Here is a 19,038-nt window from a genome sequence, read left to right as displayed (position 1 = left end):
ATTAAGCAATAGGCATTGTATTATTTCATGTTAAACTTTGTGTTATTTCCTACACAAAATGGTGTATTTTATTTAAATTTATTGCGATTTTATTTTAAAAATTGCATGTGATTTTTTTTATTCAAAATCTTAAGGTTTTTTTTTAATAGAAATGTTATGTTATTTTGTTTCAAACTAGTGTTTGTTATTCTATTTTTTAAAAAAAAATTCTTTCCTTTTTTTTTTTTTTTTTTTTTTTTTTGTGTGTGTTTGTATTCTGTAGAAGGTTGTGTTTTACTTTTATAAATTTGTTAATTATTGTTTTGAAATTTGTTTAGGGTGTTTAAGATCAACTTGTAAAAACATTATATTATTTGTGTTAAACTATTTTATTTTGTTCGTAAAAAGGTGTTATTCTATTTAAAATTTGTTGTGATTCTGTTTTATAATTTGAATGAGTTAATATAATAAAATCTTATGTTATTTTGTTTCAAACTAGTGTTATTTTAATCTATCTTTACAATAATTATGTTTGTATTTTTTTTTTTTTTCAAATTTGAGAAAGATATTACTACGATAAAATCTCAAACAAAGAGCTTGCAACTGGAAAAAAAAAAGATTTGGATTAGATAATTCGAAAAAAATGGGCAAAAACAAAGTAAAACAAGTTAACAACGGGGGAAACAAACGGAGAATGAGAAAGAAATTTGTATAGGTAATACAAAGTAGCTACATAAAGGCATCGGTTTTTTTTTTTTTTTTTTGGAGGGAAACCATCTTAAGAAGTACCATAGAAATTGCGTTTCAAACATCTTTCCCAGTCACATTTTTCCCTTTTAAATGTAAACCAAATCTAGGCAAGATCTAAAACAGCTTCATATATACACTTGTACAAAAGAGGGGTACAATAATAGTTTGTCTTGCTGCAATAACTCAAGCTTGTTTATGCAACATCAATCTTCCTCATGAAGAGCACATTCAAGCGACTGAATGCTTACATTTTAGGCATACAAAATACACCACATACATCCAATTCAAGACAACATGAGGATTCTATTGGCAGGTATCTGCCTAGCTCATACAATTAGCTTGAATCGTCCAAGAAACACAGCGACAAAGACTTATAATCCTCATATGCCCACATCTAACACCACGAACAGCACTACTTATGTTGTCTAATAGTAACTGAAAAGACCCATGTCTTCTAGCAGCCTTTCCTTGTACCTCATATGGCAAAACTTGTGCTGGATATATTCCTCTGTTCACAACAAAACAATATTAATAAACCAGACACTTCCAACTGAAACAACACAACTAGCAAAGCCTATCAAATTCCAGGAAAATACAAAACCTATTAACTAGTAAGATATACCATTTTTGAAATTTGAATACAATCAAAGTTCAGGAGTTGTGGGAAGTACTGTACTTTGTTACTGGCTATCTAAAATTTGAAAAGAATCAAATTGGCTGTTCTAGCCTAATAAAAGGGTTTGTCCCCCTATCACCCGGTACTTCAAAGCCTCAGGAGAGCCTGGTTAGCACCCGGTAGTTACATTGTTATAGCCAAATAAAATTTAAATGAATCTCCCCCACCCTACCAGCCACTTTAAGTAATCCCTTACCTCCACAGCCCTGGCAAGTTGCAACCACTAAACACCCCCCCCCCCTTCTCTCCCACCAAATATTGCCTAAATTTATTGAGTGATAAGGTCCAAATTCATCTTCTTATAAAATTCAATTTTCACGTGGCTACTTATGAAGCTTCATTTGTGTGCTTATTCAACTTTTAGAGTCAAAATTCACTTGGCTCAAACACATTAAAGGCCCTATATACAAAACCTTTGGATCCATTCCATGTCATGGAATTACTTAGTGAACTATCTATTCTCCCCTAGTGGTCAATCTAATTCTCAATCAGATTCAGTAAGTGGCCTCATTTATCCCACAATTGAACCCAAATAAATGAAATTATTTTTTAGTTTTCATAAAAAGTGATTGTTGCCTCTCATTGCATTAGATATATGCTAAAAATTGCTACAAAATGACATCATCTAAAAGAAAATGAACCAAGAGCCCAAAAATGTACTAAATTATAAATGCTGCTGCTCCTAAAGATGGCAACATAAGAGTTTTAAGGTAAGAGCACAATGGTGCATAACTTATGAAGCACTGGGTATTTTACCCATATCCGGATATCATAGAGAGAAGCATAGGTAGGCAAGTGTTCATATAAATTTACCTATTCAAACAAGTGATATCAATGCTCAAAGCCACTCTAGCACCATTGTTAAAATCCGTGAAGCACAATTGCAAATCAAGTTTTCCATCTGAAAATTTGACATAATGAAAATCCATCTTTCAAATAGGAACTATTGAAAGGATATATTCCCAAGGATAAAAAACTAGAAAAGATTAAATGCAAATAGACCAATTGCCGAACTTGGTAAGGGTATGATCAGAATTAATTTTAAAGAACACATATAAATAAAGAATGAAAACATTGCATTTAGCCTATTCTTATCTCTTAATGCTCCTAGCATCAAGGAATTTAAGCCACTTTTGTCAGGTTGGGGTTTGTAACATATTAGTTCTTAATTAAAGAAGGAGGACAAAGAAAAAAGTAAAGGCACGAGAATCTGAAGATATCTTGAACACTACTTTGACCAATCATTATTTTTATTATATTAAAAACCTGAAGAAAAAAAAACAAATATTGAAAATATAAAGACCCCACCGCACTATTTTACATGTTATAGTCAATAATTAATAGATTAGTAAAATTGATCTAATAATAGATTAGTAAAACATGTCAAACTTTACAAATTAATAGCGCGAAACATCAAAACAATGCATGCATTGAAAATAAAGATATAAAAAAACTTGGCATATGGCATTCAATTGTTGGCAGAGATTTTAGGAGCTCTAGAGAGAATCTATAACTTCGTAAGTCACAATTAATAAATAGTGTTTCGAAGTTGAGTGTGTGTGCAATCTTGTTTACTTTGAGTGTGTGCGATGGGTCTAGACGCCATCACAGGCTTAGCCAACGAAAAAATCTAGCCTCAACAATTTCCTGTGAGTCTGTGACGCATACCATGCTTGAGTTTTGTCAATTCTCCTAACAATATCAAGTTGAACCTCATATGGAAGACCTGAACTACATTATGGACTCTTTTTAGCACACTAAAATTTGAGGATGAGTCCCATGTTGATGTTTCCAAACTCATCATCTTGTTGTAAGGTGTCAACCATCACCTTATTTCAACACACATGTATCGAGTTGGCCGAAACTAACACCTACTTGTCCAGTTGTCTTGACTCACACAGTCACACCCTCCTTGACATTATGAGTCAACAACCCACTATTATAATCACCACATAGTACAGAGGAGGAATCACATTCATCATCCACCTTTAATTTGCCCATTTTCCCCGCTTCAAGCACATTATATCTTGTTTCACCTTGGACGATTGTAGATGACCCTTATAATCACAGAAGATGGCCATACTGGCAACTATTTTATGAAGAACCTTGAGTATAGAGAATAGGTTGAAAAAAACTAAAGGAATGTGATGAGTAAGTGTACAAATAAGTAGGGATCGTATCTTTCTTACTGTATACTAGGTAGCAGTTTGGGGCTTATCCTTCTAATGCGCCAGGAAGTGGAGTCATTCCCAACACACAAAAGTGCCTTACCAAGTTTCTACTAGAATTAAAGACATACAGGAGATAAATTAATAATTCAGCAACTTATCCAGAGATTAATTCCAATTTCTGCAATAGTTTTGAAGACATAAACTACCACGATTCAGTATCCTTGGAAGTGGTCAATATTTCTAATTTATGTCCTGTACATATCATGCTATGAATTGTTTCTTGCAATTTAGTTTACTAATTTAATCCTATGTAGAAGATGATATTCCCATACCTAGACATGCTAACACAGTTGCATTGATTTTACAACATATTAATTGTTTGTCATCATACAGTTTCCTAAGTCCAACTTCACTCATCAATGCTAATCCTTCAATAACACCAGACAGTATTCCTGTGTTAATTTCTCAAAAACTCCTATCAGCAATCATAGAGTACGGTTCTCAGGAAGCTAAAACGAAACAGCTTAAATTATAAGCACAAGGATATGTACCTGATGGCTGTGAAAATCTAGTATTGGTGAGATTTCTAAGCTCAACCATGGCTAACTCAACTTCTTCAACAACATCAAGCAGATTATGCAAAAGTGAAGAGCTTTTCTGCACAGATTATGCTATCTTTGGTTACTTCATGAAAGTTCAGAATTTTAATTAGTAATTCTTCAGTCAAGATGTGTTAAGAGCATGAAGAAAAAGTCATTGCACAATATCAGGTTAAACAAGCATGAATAGCTTATTATATAAAAGAGTTCATAAGAAAACTTGGAAGAATTTTGATGAGATTTCAGTCTACTATACATGAGAATAAGTATCAGGCTCTCAGCAAAATATAGAAAAAAAAAAAAAAAAAAAAAAAAAAACATCACATAATTTGCACTTTAGCTGGCATCATTTCAGATCTGCGATCACTATGAAACCTGTAGCCATATTGGCTTAAATAACCTCTAATCATACGTAGGTTTTTGTTCAAGTCTTAACATTCAAGTTACTTTAAAAATATTTAATTACCGAATTTAATACAGATATACTAGCTATAAGTAGCAAGCATGTTAAGCCAATGAAAAGTCAATTAACAGATAAGTGACCAAAGTTAAAAATAAAAATAAAAAAATAAAAAAAAAATGTGAATGCAAGTTGGAGACAGCATACAGAAGAAAGCAGCTGGTGAAGCTTACCTGTGTTTCTTGCACGATAGTCTTAATTCCGGAGTATGCAAGGTTAGATTCGCAACGTAAAACAAACGAAAAAGCAGTGGAGGCATCCATGCCACGGAACATCTGATTCAAACAATAGAGAGAGACTTGAGGAAAAGCAAGCTGATGCGCAAATCGGTTGAAAATACCAAGAAATCAATCACACTTCAGGAGACACTCACCTTAGAGATCTTCACATTGTTCAATACATTTGATATAAATAAGCCGTAGGTGGAGATCGACTTCACAATGAACCTGTAACCAATCAGAAGATAATATAATCGCATTTTGATAAAGTGCTGAGATTAAGAAAATACTATATAACATGAGAGCACTAACTAGGACATGAAACCAACCTCTGGGACATTATGCCACAATAATCGAAAAGAATATTTGGCATTTTATCCATAGCCTTTACGTTGCCAACTTGACATAGCTAGTGACATTAAATATACAGCAAATCAGATACAGTTTAAAGTAGATTATTAATTTGTTGGCAATCGAAAAAAATATATATATTAAAACCTGAAATTCTGACTGCAGTGATTTACATTCAACCCTCTTCTTGAGAATATTTTTAACATGCACTGTTGTTTCAGTGCAGGTTTGATCCTTCACCGCCTTAATATAAGCATGGTAGGATTTATTTATGTTCCTTATTTTTCTTTCTGATACTTCTAGGTCCTTCCTCAGTAAAGGAATTTTAGCAGCAACCTACACATAGCCAGAACAGAACCAAATGAATATAAAAACTTCATAGATTTGAAATTTAATAAAGTAAAAGAATCGAGGGCCAAAAGGACTACATCAGAATCAAATGACAGAAAATTGCAAGATTTTCATGCAAAGAAAACTACAGAAGATGGTAGACACGTAGATCAAACCGCATTAGTGTAAAGACAAACAAGATAAATAATTTTATCACACACGTGACATCGATTGTAGCTCAGTTGCACAATTTATGTCATGCCAAACCCAAAACCCAAATATTCTGTCAGAGTATTTCTTCAGAATAATCGCTCCGTAAACCACTTGACATAAAGAAATGCTCCAAATTTACCACTCCAAACATCTAACTGCAAAGCCACCTTACAACAGGAAAAAAATTCAGAAAAATTTATTAAAAAATTAAAATAAGATAGAATTCCCAAGAATACATGTGCTTCCAACAAGAGTTCTCAAGGTTTTTTTATGGTATGACTAGAACAAGAAAGCTCACCTACCGAATGTCCTTGGAGCTCAAAGACACAGCCAATTAATCTTAAAATAAAGCCAAAGTCCTCAGTCTAGACGTGTTTTGTTCAGAGAACCAATATGCACAACACTCTATTAGGAGAACTATCAACCACGGTTTCTTTGACTTTTATTGCAAGAATTCCACTTCATACACTTGAAAACATTAATCCAACAATAATTATGCCATATCCAATAAAAGGAGTCTCTTATATAATTCTCATCTTTCTATATATGAGGCTCTAAAAATAACAATTTACATCACTGTAAATTCACTTTTAAAGAAAGAAACCCAAGATGCTGACTAAAGAGACAGATATCACTCAAGATACTAACTAAAAGAGACAGATATCACTCTTACTGGATATTTAGTAGAAGTCAACTAAACCTAATGTATGAGCCAAGATTATTTGTCTATCTGATTTGATATATCCTGTAGAGCTACCTTGGATAACTTGTATACTATTTTCAACCCATCTTCTATTTATGATATATTCTGCAGTTTTAGAATGGAACTTTAATCTGTCTTTGAATTTTTTTTTTAAACAATAATGGGTGTCAAAATATGTCCACCAACCAGCTGCTTGAAAAAATACATATTTAACTTTAGTCTTAACAATACATATAGGACTATCCTAAATTTCTTATAGAAAACAATCGATTTGAACAACAAATTTTACAAGGCATATATATTTATTGTACAAAAAGCGATATATAATAGGAAAATAAAACTTTCTGACTGGTGACATAAGAGACCATGGAACTAGTCATTCAGTTACAGAGCACTTGTTCTGCAACAGATTTTGGATTTGATGTTCTAGAAATTCTCATTACATAATGCCTCGACATAATTCAAGTCTTTCACCCCGCGTGGTGGTCTGTTACATGATGGTGACTCTGTGAAGGTTTATTACCCGTTACATACATTCGTTTATACAATTGACCAGAAATATATTTGTGATCAGTTACGTTTATATAAATATAACACACTTCCTCCATTCTTTTTTAGTTGACACATTTCTTTTTTATTTTTGCCAAAGCACAAGTTCAACAATTCATACCTGTAACTATGTTTATGACTATGTAAACACTTATAAAAAATGATATCTTTATAAAAGTAAATATATATATAGAAGACTCTAACACGATCCCAAACAATTCAGTTTTATCAATCAATCAATCAAAGTCTTAATCCCATAAGCGGGTTCAGCTACATGAACCAAATTTGATTATTTCGTGTAGTCATCAACAAAAATCTTCTCTTCCATCCTTTAAGATCCAATGTTTCATCCTCGTGCAAATCCATATACTTCATATCCTTCCTCACTCCTTCCAACCAAGTTATTTTTGGTCTCTCTCTCTCTCCCTCGTTTAAGCCCTCTATGGTCCCACTCTTCCACTTTTTGAACCGGTGCACCCTCGGGTCTCCATCTTACATGCCTAAACCAACGCAAGCGATTTTTCCTTAGTTTGTCTCCAATGCCTGCACCCCTACTTTCTTGCGAATAACCTCATTTCTGATTCTATCTCTTAGAGTGTTCCCGCACATCCACCTTAACATGCTCATTTTCTTAACCTCCATCTTTTTAATGTGCTCCTTCTTAGAAACCCAACATAACTATAAATAACAAAACCTTGTTTACATAGAATTCACGAATAGTGTCAATTGTTAAAACGTGAGTTATAAAAAAAAATGGAGAAAGTAATATTTTCAGTATTTTTCTGTTCATCAAATATGTTACCCACTCATATTATGATAGATTTGGATATATTGTGATGCAAGTCTAAGCATGGAGAACTTCGAAGATTTTCTTATCATGCATCAAGATAGCTTGTCCCTAAACATTTATTCAAGCCAGGCATTGCATGGACACTTTCTTGGATATCAAAGCAAAGCCACGGTTTGCTTAGTGGCTTTTCTTGGAGTCTAGTTCACTTTCTTGAACTTTCTTGAATTTTCTTTACTTAGATTTTGCTTACAAGTTTTTACCTTTCACTTGAAAGGGTTTTTCTTGGTTCAAGCATTAGGATCTTTAATCTTTATTTAGTTGCTTTTAAAATCAGTTAGTTAGCAAAATAAATCAGTTTAGGCGTGTGCTTGTTCTCCAGGAGATTGGCGTATGCTTGTGCTCCAAGGTGCTTGCTCTTCAAGCAAGTTAGAATTCTAGTTTAATTAGGATTAAATTAGGAACTTGTCCTAATCTTCCTAGGTAAACTAAGTCTATAAATAGGGCTGTAAAACACACGAATTATAGATAGATTAATATTCAGATTTATTTCTTAAGTTGCATACTTGAGTTTTTGTTGATTGTGATCAATTGTTGTTTTGCTTGTTTTAGTTAAAACATTCGTTTGGATTGATTAATTAGGTGGATTCTTAATTGATTAATCTTAGTTTTTGTTTAATTCTTGGTGGATTTCCTGTATAGAATTAGACTTAAACATATCCCTTGTGTTTTGTTGATTTTCGGATCAATAATTCACATCAATTGTGTTCAAGGAATACTTTTCAAACTTATAAAAAAAATGTAAACAAGGCTCAAGCCCATTACTGTAATATTTTTTAAGAAATATACACCTCGGCAACAATCCATTCTAAATGTCCATTATAAGTAATTTCCGTGACAACGCAACCATTACCATGATCGCATATGAGAGTTTTAATTTTTATTTTTATGTAAAAGACTATTGATGATTATTTGTTAATGTCAAAGACTATTGATGATCCAAATAGCATGATATTCATGATTAGCATAGTAGCACAACAAACACACAAATAATACCCTAAAACATCAAAGCAGACTTTCTTACTATCACAGTTATTTAAAAGACCATACCAAACTCTTTTTGCTAAGATCAATAGGACAAGATACTGGTTCAACATCCCTTCGACCACTTATGCAAGAATCCTGACAACTAGATATCAGCATTTTTGATTCTTCAACTCTAAAATTCAATTGACAAACTCGGTCCTGCATACAAAAAGTTGGGCGATAAAACATACTGGCAAAAGATGAAAGAATATGGAGCTGAATTTAAGGATGAAAAAAGAAAATGTAAATTGATACCGATAATCGTTTCTGCTCATGATGCATCAGCTGTAGTTTTGCTTTTTGATATAACAATTTGTAAAGAAGCAACTTTGTGTCCACCAATCTACATTTGTATTGAAATAAGAGGATGTCAAAGATTGATTGGCAAAAGCAACCACTCTACCACTTATGATAGCTAAATAATTCACCTTTTGATTTGAAGAAAGGTTGCAGAGTCGAATGCTTTCTGAGGCAGACGAGTAAAATGAAAAATGAAATTCATACTCATATGCAATTGTTTTAGTTAAAGAAACATATTTCTGTAGTATGAAACACAATAGAGCTTGTATGAAGTTGACCAATAACAGACCTGAGAGCATATGTCCCGATGAAGCAGCTCATAACTTCTCATCTTCTCTTGATGGACCAAAATATCATTCAGAATACTGATCTGTAAGGAACAGAAATATAAAGAGTCTATTCAGGATTTCAGAATGGTAAGAAAAAGGGATCACAGGCCCTCAAACATTGAAGCTATAATGTATAATCATTCAATATGGGAATACAAAGGGGGGAGGGGGTGAATCAACAACACTGATGTTTTAAAAAAAAAAAAAACAGATTGCCGTAAGACGGTAAGGGAAAACATACCTGAGCCAAATCCAAACTGTCGATCATTAAAGGCATCAGTTTGGTCATTCCACGAAAGCTGTTCAAAACCTACAATGTTAATGGTTAAAAGAAGTGTCAAATAAATTGGAGAATAGTACACTATACACCATTTTCTTTCAGAAAAATCATAAAGCTACTCAAGATAAAACCGTAGGGGCGATAGGGCGCATGCTATTACATCAACCCAATGTTTTGCTGTTGTATCAACTCCTATGCTTTGAAATTCCTTGCTATCTTCCTCATTGTGCTTCTGATCTTTACACAATTTCGGTTTACGCTGTAATGAAGCAATTGCATCATTGTCATTTTCAGCTCCATCAAATAATTTTCTTTTTAAAGTAGAAGAGTTATCACTGCCAAATATATCAGATGATTTCTGTGAGGGTTGGTCATTTTCATCATGTTCACTGGCACGCTGATAGGATCTAGGAGTCAAGACTGTGACTCCAACAATTGCATTATCCACTAAACATGGCTTCTTCTGCAACAAGCTACAAGATTGCTCTTCTTTATGATTTTCATACACCTGTTCCGCCACATGTAAGAATAAGAGGACAAGAGAAATAGGAATATTATCATCATGAGCTGACAAAATATAATGGTAAGGGAATACATAGGCTAATGACATCCATGGCCCACAAATCAAGAATAGGCAGACCCAAAACAAACAAATAAATACATACAGACGTACTACATTTGACCTGAAATTTGTGGGCCATTTGACCTGAAATCTGACCTGAATGGGCAACTCAATTAGATTATTATCCGAAGATGGAGCAGAACCAAAAACAGATTTCATGTTTTCTTCTGGGAGTGCCCTTGCTGAAATAGTTTCAGTGTCAAGATTGGAACTTCTGATAACTAGTTTTTTTGATTCAGAGGCCTTATTAGAGTACATGGATTCACCATTTTGCATCTCCTGGGAAGCGATTTCGAAATGTTTGATTTTAGAAGAAGATCTCTTAGCCTCTTTCTTTCTTTCAGCAAGTAAGGAATTATGATTTTCAGATCTTGAAACAAAGTCATCTGCCTCCGGCAATATGTCTTGGTCTAGGCTTAAGCTTAACTCAGCCTGCAGGTTCAGATTTTTAGAAAGACTTCCTTGATATAGTGGAGAGGCTGACACCTTCCTTTCCACACTGGTCACAGGAGAAAATACAAAATGATTAGGCCTCCCAGTTTCCTCGTGACTTTTCAAATCATTGAATGTGATCTCTGGCATAGAGTAATCACTTCTGGTAGATACTACAGTTTCATTGGTACAATTGTATGTCGACACAAAAGGCTCTACACTTTTTTCTTTTGAAAGTGCCAGAGGAGAAACACTAAAACTAGTAGACTTTGTTGATTTATCATGAGTACATGAAGCTGCATACAAAGAAGACAATTCTGCATCTTTAGCTTCTGTGTAACTTGCACACTCAGCACTTCCCAACGTGGTCCTCACATTATACATCCCCGTATTGCACATACTCTGCAAGTCTCCAGAATCCTCAGCAACAATTGAAAATTGTTTGTCCAAGCAAGCAACAGGAACAGCTACCAAAACATCATTGCTTCCACATTTCAAAACTTTGTTTCGGGTTAAGGAACTGTGTACAGATTCTGAAGGCAGTCTTGAAGGATTACCCTCAGCCTTTGAAGCAGAAAAAAATGGAAAAGCTTCAAGCCTTTGGAGCCTAGATGCACCTTTCTCAAAAGATGATGCGCTCAAGACATGTTTATTTCCTTTGTCACGTAAATTGTTTTCAGACAGAATGAAATTTGATTTATCATTTGGTGACACCCTAAATATCTGTCTACGTTTAGCAAGCAAAGAAGAAACAGAGCCAGCAATTGACTGCTCGTGATTCAAAATAGATTGTGAACGTGATGGAGGGGATAGATTCCCATTAGCTTCCACTGCACCTTTCCTTACTTCGTCATCTTTGTCAATCGGCATGACCTGCCAACAAGCATAACATTTCCACTGTTATTGATGTAATGAACCAAGAGATCATGGAAGACACCTACATACCAACACCCTAGTTTTCCAATTATCCAAGAATAACCAGAAAAGAAATAGGCAAACAAATCGAGAAGATGTTTCCAATACTAAGCAAACTAAACCAGACCAGAATTAATATAAAATTAAGCATCAATAATTCACCAGTCAACCCTCATCTATCTTTCCTGTGAGGTAAATTCAAGGTATCACTACCAGCTAACGCTGTGATTCTTCTAAGCGACCTTTTCTCAAAAAGCCAAAAAGGTTAACAAAAATCTCACAATGTGTCACAGAAATTTCCCCATGCTTCACCAAATGACAGAATTCAGGTGATTATGCAAGGGTAAGGAACAAGTTAACACTCCAAAAAAGAACATTTACATTGTTATTAAAAGCTTAAAATGCCATCTAGCTTAAAATACAGTTTTAATGTGACAATAAAATTCTGGTTCATACAAAAATTAGTATTAACCTTGCTGTCCCCAGAATTTCCCACCTCTTTATTCACTCAATTTTTTTCATCATTTTAGGGTCGATCACAGCTTGTTGAATCAGGATTGGTAAATGCTCCTTGCAAACACAACTGCAGATGCAAGACCAAATCTCTTCAATGAGTTCAATCGAAGCTTCCGGCAAAGAAAAAATGAATACATGAGAAAATTTCCCACAGAAAACAATGTGGAGAACACTGAGTTTAAGAAAAATAAGCTCATTTTCTTTTTTCTATCTCAATTTCCTGAGCACAAACTAAATTAAATCTGAATTTTAGGACAAGTGCATGAGCATTTCAATGTAAAGCCAATTCAAAAATCTGACATTCTGACAATCAAGAATATGGAAAACAGGAAAAATAAAATCATATTAAAAGTAAAGTAGAGAGTAACAGATAGCTAGAGAATAACTCTCACTAACACTATAAACAAGCAAAATTGATTATAAACCAAGAAGAAAATTCCAAGTGCATCAGATTAAATTAACTATTGGACATGATAGTTGAACTTGTGGATCGAAGTTTTTCTATAAACGAGACAAGGTCATCCACTTAGAGATGATGTATGGCTACTCCAGATATTCTACAAAAAGAAACCAAAACTTACATTTGTCAGTAGAAATGGAGTTTTAGTCTGATCATCAGAAAAGTGAGCAGGAAACAAATCATCATCATCCATGTTGATTGAGGTATTATGAGATGTCTCAGCAAGGACACCATGAAGAATAACATCATTTCCATTATCAATATTTACATGAACTGCAGAGTTTGCACCATCAGATGCCTTTTCCCCATCAGAAATATGGTGGGCAACTTTTTCATTATTGTCTAAATCCAGAACTTCACATCCATTTTGGTGTGAACCAGATTTAGCATCTTCTGTACAGGATTTTTTAGAGTTTGAACATTCAACTTGACTGGTGAGAGGGACAGTCCCCACATCCTTACCACGTCCATCTTGGTGTAAACCAGATTTAGCATCCTCTGTAACGGATTTATTAAAGTTTGAACATTCAACTTGACTGGTAAGAGGGACAGCCCCCACATCCTTGCCATCTTCGGTCAATAATACATCCAATTCTGGAGGTAACTTCCCGTAATCATAGCTGCGTTGGTATTCTTCCACAATGCTCATGTCATCTGAATTGCCACTACCATTAACTTTATCAGCAAGCAGAGAATCAGAGACTCGCTTTTGGGAATCGGACAGTACCATTAAATCCCCACCACTTGTGGTGCTGGACATTTGGCCGGAAGTTCTCTCACCAAATGGCAGACGGACTGCAGTAGGTGTTTTAAACTCTCCTCCAGAATCTGATCTTGCCAAACTGCGGAAGTGCATAGAAAAGGCTGTAGAATCCATAGTAAGATCATGGTTTTCATCAGAGGCTGCAGAATCTGATAACCTTCCAGGTTTAATGAAATCAGCTGATACAGGTCCAAAGAAATTATCCTCTGCAATGACAAAAGAAAGCTAGCTTAGTAGAGATTGGAGAGAAGGGAAAATCTATCCTCATTGATTTTCTCATCACACTTAATTAAAATATAAGAGCCTGACACTACAAGAGCAATGAATTTAACTCCAAAGAACCTCACATTATAAAGAGAACAGGAATCAGCAAAAGAATAGATGATCATTATCATTATTACTAACATCAGGTAAAATAAATTTTAATTCTGGAAGAAAAATAAAAGAAAAAAGGGGATTCCATCGTAATATAAAATCAAGTGAAGCCATTAGGAGCATAATGCAACTTTTTACTATAATGGAATTCTAACCTAATTCATTCAGTGTGATTTCTAGCATCATATATTGTCCTGCTTCTTTGATTTTTTTATTGGGTTATTACTTTATTTTATTTTTTTCTCAGGAATAATGAGAAAGCAATTCTCATCAAGGACAAAGATGTACCACAAGAACAATAAATGTCCATGAGAGAGAGAGAGAGAGAGAGAGAACTCCCCACATGATTTAATAAAAGGAATCAAATATATATGTAAACAACTGCACCCTCACCCATCAATGCATCTGAAGCTGCTTTAAGTTTTCAGATTTGGTTGGTAAGCTCCACCAGAATGCCTGGAAAATGAAAAATTATCCTTCCGTTTATATATATACTATGTTTTAGGCTCTTTTAGCTATTTATATTGCTCCAATACATAAGCATTTGACAATATCAAGGAAACATCAAGTGTTCCCCATAATGTTACTATAACACTAGATTTTTATGCTATTAATGCAATACAAAATGTCATACTTTACTTGCCTCATATTTAAAAATCAAGAAAGTATATCACACATTCAAAAAAAATGTATTCTTTCCCTACAAACCTATATGCACCAGCTGAAATGTCAAATAGAATTATAGAAACACAGAAGATCTGAGGCATTTTGTTTCAACAAGACACATAGCAAATGATGCTCAGTAGTGTTGCAAAAGTGATTTTTATAGCCACCCAAAAAACAGGGATTTCATAATTTTTTTAACATTCTCAGCCTTCATGCAAATTCTTGGAAAATTCGACATGGCTGAAAGGACTGAGTGCTTCTAACAACTCCTTTTACCTATTCAAATACAATTAGTATTTTTTTTTTCCTTTGTTAAATTTTTACTTAGGATTAGCTTTGAATGCATATATCTCCCAAACGATAAGTGATTTTGAGGTGATTCAAGTTGGAGGTCATAGCTTGTTTCAAGAGCTTTCCAACGATAGGTCATATGCCCAATTCTGATAAGAAACGAAAAAGTTGTGACTGTTTTTCGAAGACCTGGCGAAGCTGGAACATTGCTGACAAAGTGCTCGGCACGTTCGTGCCAAAAGAACCTGGACGAGGTAGTGCGGTTTTTTTATCCGTTTTGAGCTTACATGTTTTATGGAATTTTTCCTAAAACTACATTTCTTCTATGACGGCTATTTGAGAATACTTGAGGAACAATTTAGGGTTTTATTAGGATTTCCTTGTGTTATAAAAAGACCCTTTAGGTAATCAATTAAATCACACCTTCACACCTTAGAAGACCATTAAGATTTAAGAATCATTGTATTATTCTGTAGCTCTTTCTCCATTATAGTGGAGAAACTCTTGAATTCTCCACCCGTGGATGTAGATCTAATTTGACCGAACCAAGTAAATCCTTGTGTTCTTTGTTTATCTTCTTTATTGCTTTTCTCGTTATTAATTTTAATTGACTTGTTCCTCATTAATCAAACACAATTACACCCTTATTTCCTAACATCCTTCAGCCCCTTTCCATTAATTTTCTCCCACAAAAATATTAAATTCTGCAATTAGCGCATCGAGATTATCTTAGTTTGTTGCCAAATTGTAATGATTGACACCAATTGGCAGTTTCACATGTACTAGTCGATAATGCATGATCTTAAGTTCTTGACCAATACAAAAGTGTACCTAAATTTTTCACAATTCCTCAATGCATGTAACAATTTACTCCCTCCACTCATAATCAAGGTCATGTATGTTCAGACTAACATATCTCATTTCCTAGAATGGCGAAAACACTCAAAAAAAAACTAAGTAATGAAGAGAGCGTAGGAATACTCTAACAACTTTCTAGTCATTTCTTTGATTATCATTAGGGAATTAAGTCGTTTGCGAAAAGCTGAAACAACTTATTTGACAATAAAGATCTACATTTTTTCTTATTCATCCTCATCAATACTACAATGCATCATCACCTTATCCCTTCTCCTCTATTTAATCCCCCAACACCATTAATTATTTATATTTATTTATGCTCATCTTTCTCTAATACCTCACTCCTAGCACATTATTAGGGTTGATCCCTTCTACTTATACTTTAGAAATACCTTTCAAGAGTTTCAACGGATAAATCCATCCAAAAGACCAAAGCTACATAATTCCACCACCCTTGTTTGGTTAAAAAGTTTGCATGATTCTATTTTTAACTCCACCAAATATTTGACAAATTGAAAATTTAGTAAATGAGATCAACCATGGGCTTAGAACAATTCGTAAATAAGACAGCAAGGTAGAAGTGTAGAAACAAGTTTAAATTTTAAAGAAACGGAACATTTTACAATAAACACACCTTAACTAAGAAACTAACTTCTGTTTGCAAGTTTGCATCTTTACTCAATCTAACCAATATCTTGTTCTAAAGGTATAGTACAAAAAATATGAATAAATGAAATTGGATTTTATTGTTGCTTCACAAGTAAGAAAGCTAAATTTGTAGAGATAAGCAATTCAACAATTGACTTAATTTACCAAAGACATCCAAAATGAAATCAAAGGTTTTTAAACACTCATCTCAATTTTCATTTCTCAAACACAGAACAAAACAATACACTAAAAATACATACTTGGATCACTTGACTAAAGATCTAATCTCTTCCATACCAAACTGACATGAAAGATTTACTTTTTTGCTGGGACAACCTCAAAACCAGATTGGCAAGAGCCTACTCTCAAATTCAGCCATTCCACCTATGGAAAGCTACTAAGTAATAACATGTAGTCGACTTCAATTTATGAGTAATCCTCTAGCTAAGTAATAAGTTGGGAAACAAGAAGCAAAAAGCTTGGTTTAAGGAGTTGACAATGAAGACAACTAGATATGTAAATATGCAAATCTCGGATACACCAATTAGCCATAAGCCAAACACTATAGGTGATTTATGGCAATGCTTCTATGTAATAGCTTACATACTTTTTCTCCTAATTCAAAGCAATTTGCAAAAAAATATCGTAGAAAATGTTTTAAACAGAGCAATTCAATAAGGAAAAAAATAACAAAATCATTTAGCATGCTTTCTTGATCATGTTTGCAGATGTGAGTTCAGCAAAATCACAGCAAGTAGCATACTCTCCTAGTTTCCTTGAACAACTCCTTGACATGCAAACTGCAAAGAGGATGTGAAGAAAAGCACAAGGCAAGTTTCTACATCTTCCACTAATATCTAAATTTATAAAGCCTAAGCTCTGGCCCAATTTTTTTATCATGTGTCTTACTACAGCCAAAGTTCTTGATAGGAGGAGCAAAGGGCTATGTGCTAATTAAAAGGCTAGTTGCACAATATCATTCGTAAAACATATCATTCTAGATTATAACATACAGATTCAATTCATGATCATATTGCTTTATTACAAAATTACTCTAGTCATACATTTTAGGTTGACACCAAATGTCACACTTATATCAAGGCGCAGTCCTATCAACATGGTCACAAGCTCACGGCCACTAATTTACAAAGTTTGTGCAACCATGAAAAAATGAACCCCTCTCTCTCACACACAGATTTTACTTTGCTCATGGCACATCAAATCCATAGCATTACTCACAATTTCACAAAACCAAAAGCAGGTTCTTACCCTTAAAATTGCAACGAGACTTAGTTAGCTTTACCCTTTAAATTGCAACAAATTTTCCTCCAAAACTCAAACAGCAACTTCAAGTAAGTGAGTTCAAATCAAAGAAAGGTCATTAAGACATCTATCTTACTTCATTGCAATCAATATTCCCAAATAAATATCAATCATAGACTTTCAACTTCAAATTGCAACGAGTTTTCCTCCAAAACTCAAACGACAACTTTAATTGGACTTGAACTTTTGTAAGCGAGTTCAAATCAAAGAAAGGTCATTTAGAGTAAACTTCATTTGGACATCTATCTTACTTCATTGCAATCAATATTCCCAAATAAATATCAATCATCGACTTTCAACTTCAATTAAAATAGACATAAAAAGAAAAATAAGGAAGGGAAAATCTTGCCATCATTGGAAGTAGCGGACCCAAAGCAGCTACCCGGGGACGGCGACTCGAAAGGCCGTAAAAAAGAGGTCTCCACCGCAACCACGTCATCATCACCACCACCGCCATTATCAAAATCATCATCATCGGCAAGAAGCGCCCGAATCTCTTCACTTTCACTCCTGTGCAACAATCCATTGTTGGAACCCTCAACATCCGGAGGTGTATCACACTCTTCATCCCTAATAAACAAGTGAATTGCAGTGGTTTCAGCAAAGCTCACTCTCCTCGATCTCGAACGCCTCTTCTCTAATGCAATCGTTTCTTCTCCTGTTTTAGTGTTACTGCATTTCTCATCAGGCTCCTTCGACGCCATTGTTGCTTTCTTCTGCTTAGATCATCAAGGATTTTAAGTGATGCTATGGTTTAAGAAGGAGCTAATTTGGGGGATTTTTTGGTTTTAGGGTTTTTGATATTTTGAGTTCAAGTGTATTGAAATTGTTTTGGTTTTTTTTTTATGACAGAAGTATTTAAATTGTTAAGGAATACGGTTTTGTGCGGGAAAGATGTGTATGTATGAAAGTTTGAACTAATGAAGCCGTGAAAGTGATTCGGCGTAAGCCAAAGAGAGCTTGTTTAAAGGGAATCTCGTTATGCAAAACGAGGGGTAAGAGTGTAACTGCACGTAATTTAGTACTTGATTTTAGACTAATACCATTAAGTGATCAATATTATCATTGGATGATCAAATAGTAAATATTTTAGTGGTGCTATGTATGCATTTAGAGCATTAACACTAGTAAGGAGAAATATGTACATGAGAAGAAATAAGTGTGAAAAAAAAAATACAAATAGCCTACACTAATGAGAAGAAAATAATCTCCTCGTGATGAGAATGAAATATGCGCACAAGATGAGGAGAAATAAGGGTGAACAGTAATTCGGTGGGCCCCACGGCGAAAATGATATTCAATTTTTTTTTTTTGCTAACCCCACACCAAAACGACGAGTTTTGAAAACTGTCATGCAACACATTCCCCAAAACACGTCGTTTTGGTGG

At 34.2% G+C, this 19,038-nt stretch overlaps 1 protein-coding gene across 2 annotated transcripts; it reads right to left on the bottom strand.

The window, feature by feature from the left end:
- Nucleotides 1-522: 522 nt before the first annotated feature.
- LOC145641718 (uncharacterized) lies at nt 523-18,555 on the bottom strand. 2 transcript variants are annotated; one of them, XM_081692638.1, is made up of 16 exons: nt 18,000-18,555; nt 12,848-13,695; nt 10,500-11,708; nt 9,942-10,289; nt 9,743-9,811; nt 9,462-9,542; nt 9,301-9,338; nt 9,128-9,215; nt 8,897-9,031; nt 5,352-5,540; nt 5,183-5,262; nt 5,009-5,081; nt 4,809-4,910; nt 4,128-4,233; nt 2,219-2,306; nt 523-1,237 (listed from the first exon to the last, which is right to left on the bottom strand). In XM_081692638.1, the coding sequence occupies exons 1-16, from the start codon at nt 18,352-18,354 to the stop codon at nt 1,051-1,053; spliced, it is 3,996 nt and encodes a 1,331-aa protein (XP_081548764.1). In that variant the 5' UTR covers nt 18,355-18,555; the 3' UTR covers nt 523-1,050. The 2 variants fall into 2 exon arrangements, with proteins under 2 accessions (XP_081548764.1, XP_081548765.1); XM_081692639.1 differs by lacking the exon at nt 18,000-18,555 and adding an exon at nt 14,258-14,309.
- Between the last annotated feature and the right edge of the window lie 483 nt (nt 18,556-19,038).

The sequence above is a fragment of the Chenopodium album genome, chromosome 8 (assembly GCF_948465745.1).
Source record: "Chenopodium album chromosome 8, dcCheAlbu1.1, whole genome shotgun sequence".
In the NCBI taxonomy this organism is placed as follows: domain Eukaryota; kingdom Viridiplantae; phylum Streptophyta; class Magnoliopsida; order Caryophyllales; family Amaranthaceae; genus Chenopodium; species Chenopodium album.
The sequence above is the reverse complement of the archived record's forward strand: the minus strand, read 5'-3'. Positions and strand labels throughout refer to the sequence as shown.

What these genes read in the sequence shown, in the direction of transcription:
- LOC145641718 (XM_081692638.1), bottom strand. Translation starts at nt 18,354, where the DNA reads ATGGCGTCGAAGGAGCCTGATGAGAAATGCAGTAACACTAAAACAGGA. An exon ending in CAGCAAAACATTGGGTTGAT is followed by an intron (nt 9,812 to 9,941) that starts GTAATAGCATGC and finishes TTAACATTGTAG; the next exon opens with GTTTTGAACAGCTTTCGTGG. An exon ending in ATGAGCAGAAACGATTATCG is followed by an intron (nt 9,032 to 9,127) that starts GTATCAATTTAC and finishes TTTTGTATGCAG; the next exon opens with GACCGAGTTTGTCAATTGAA.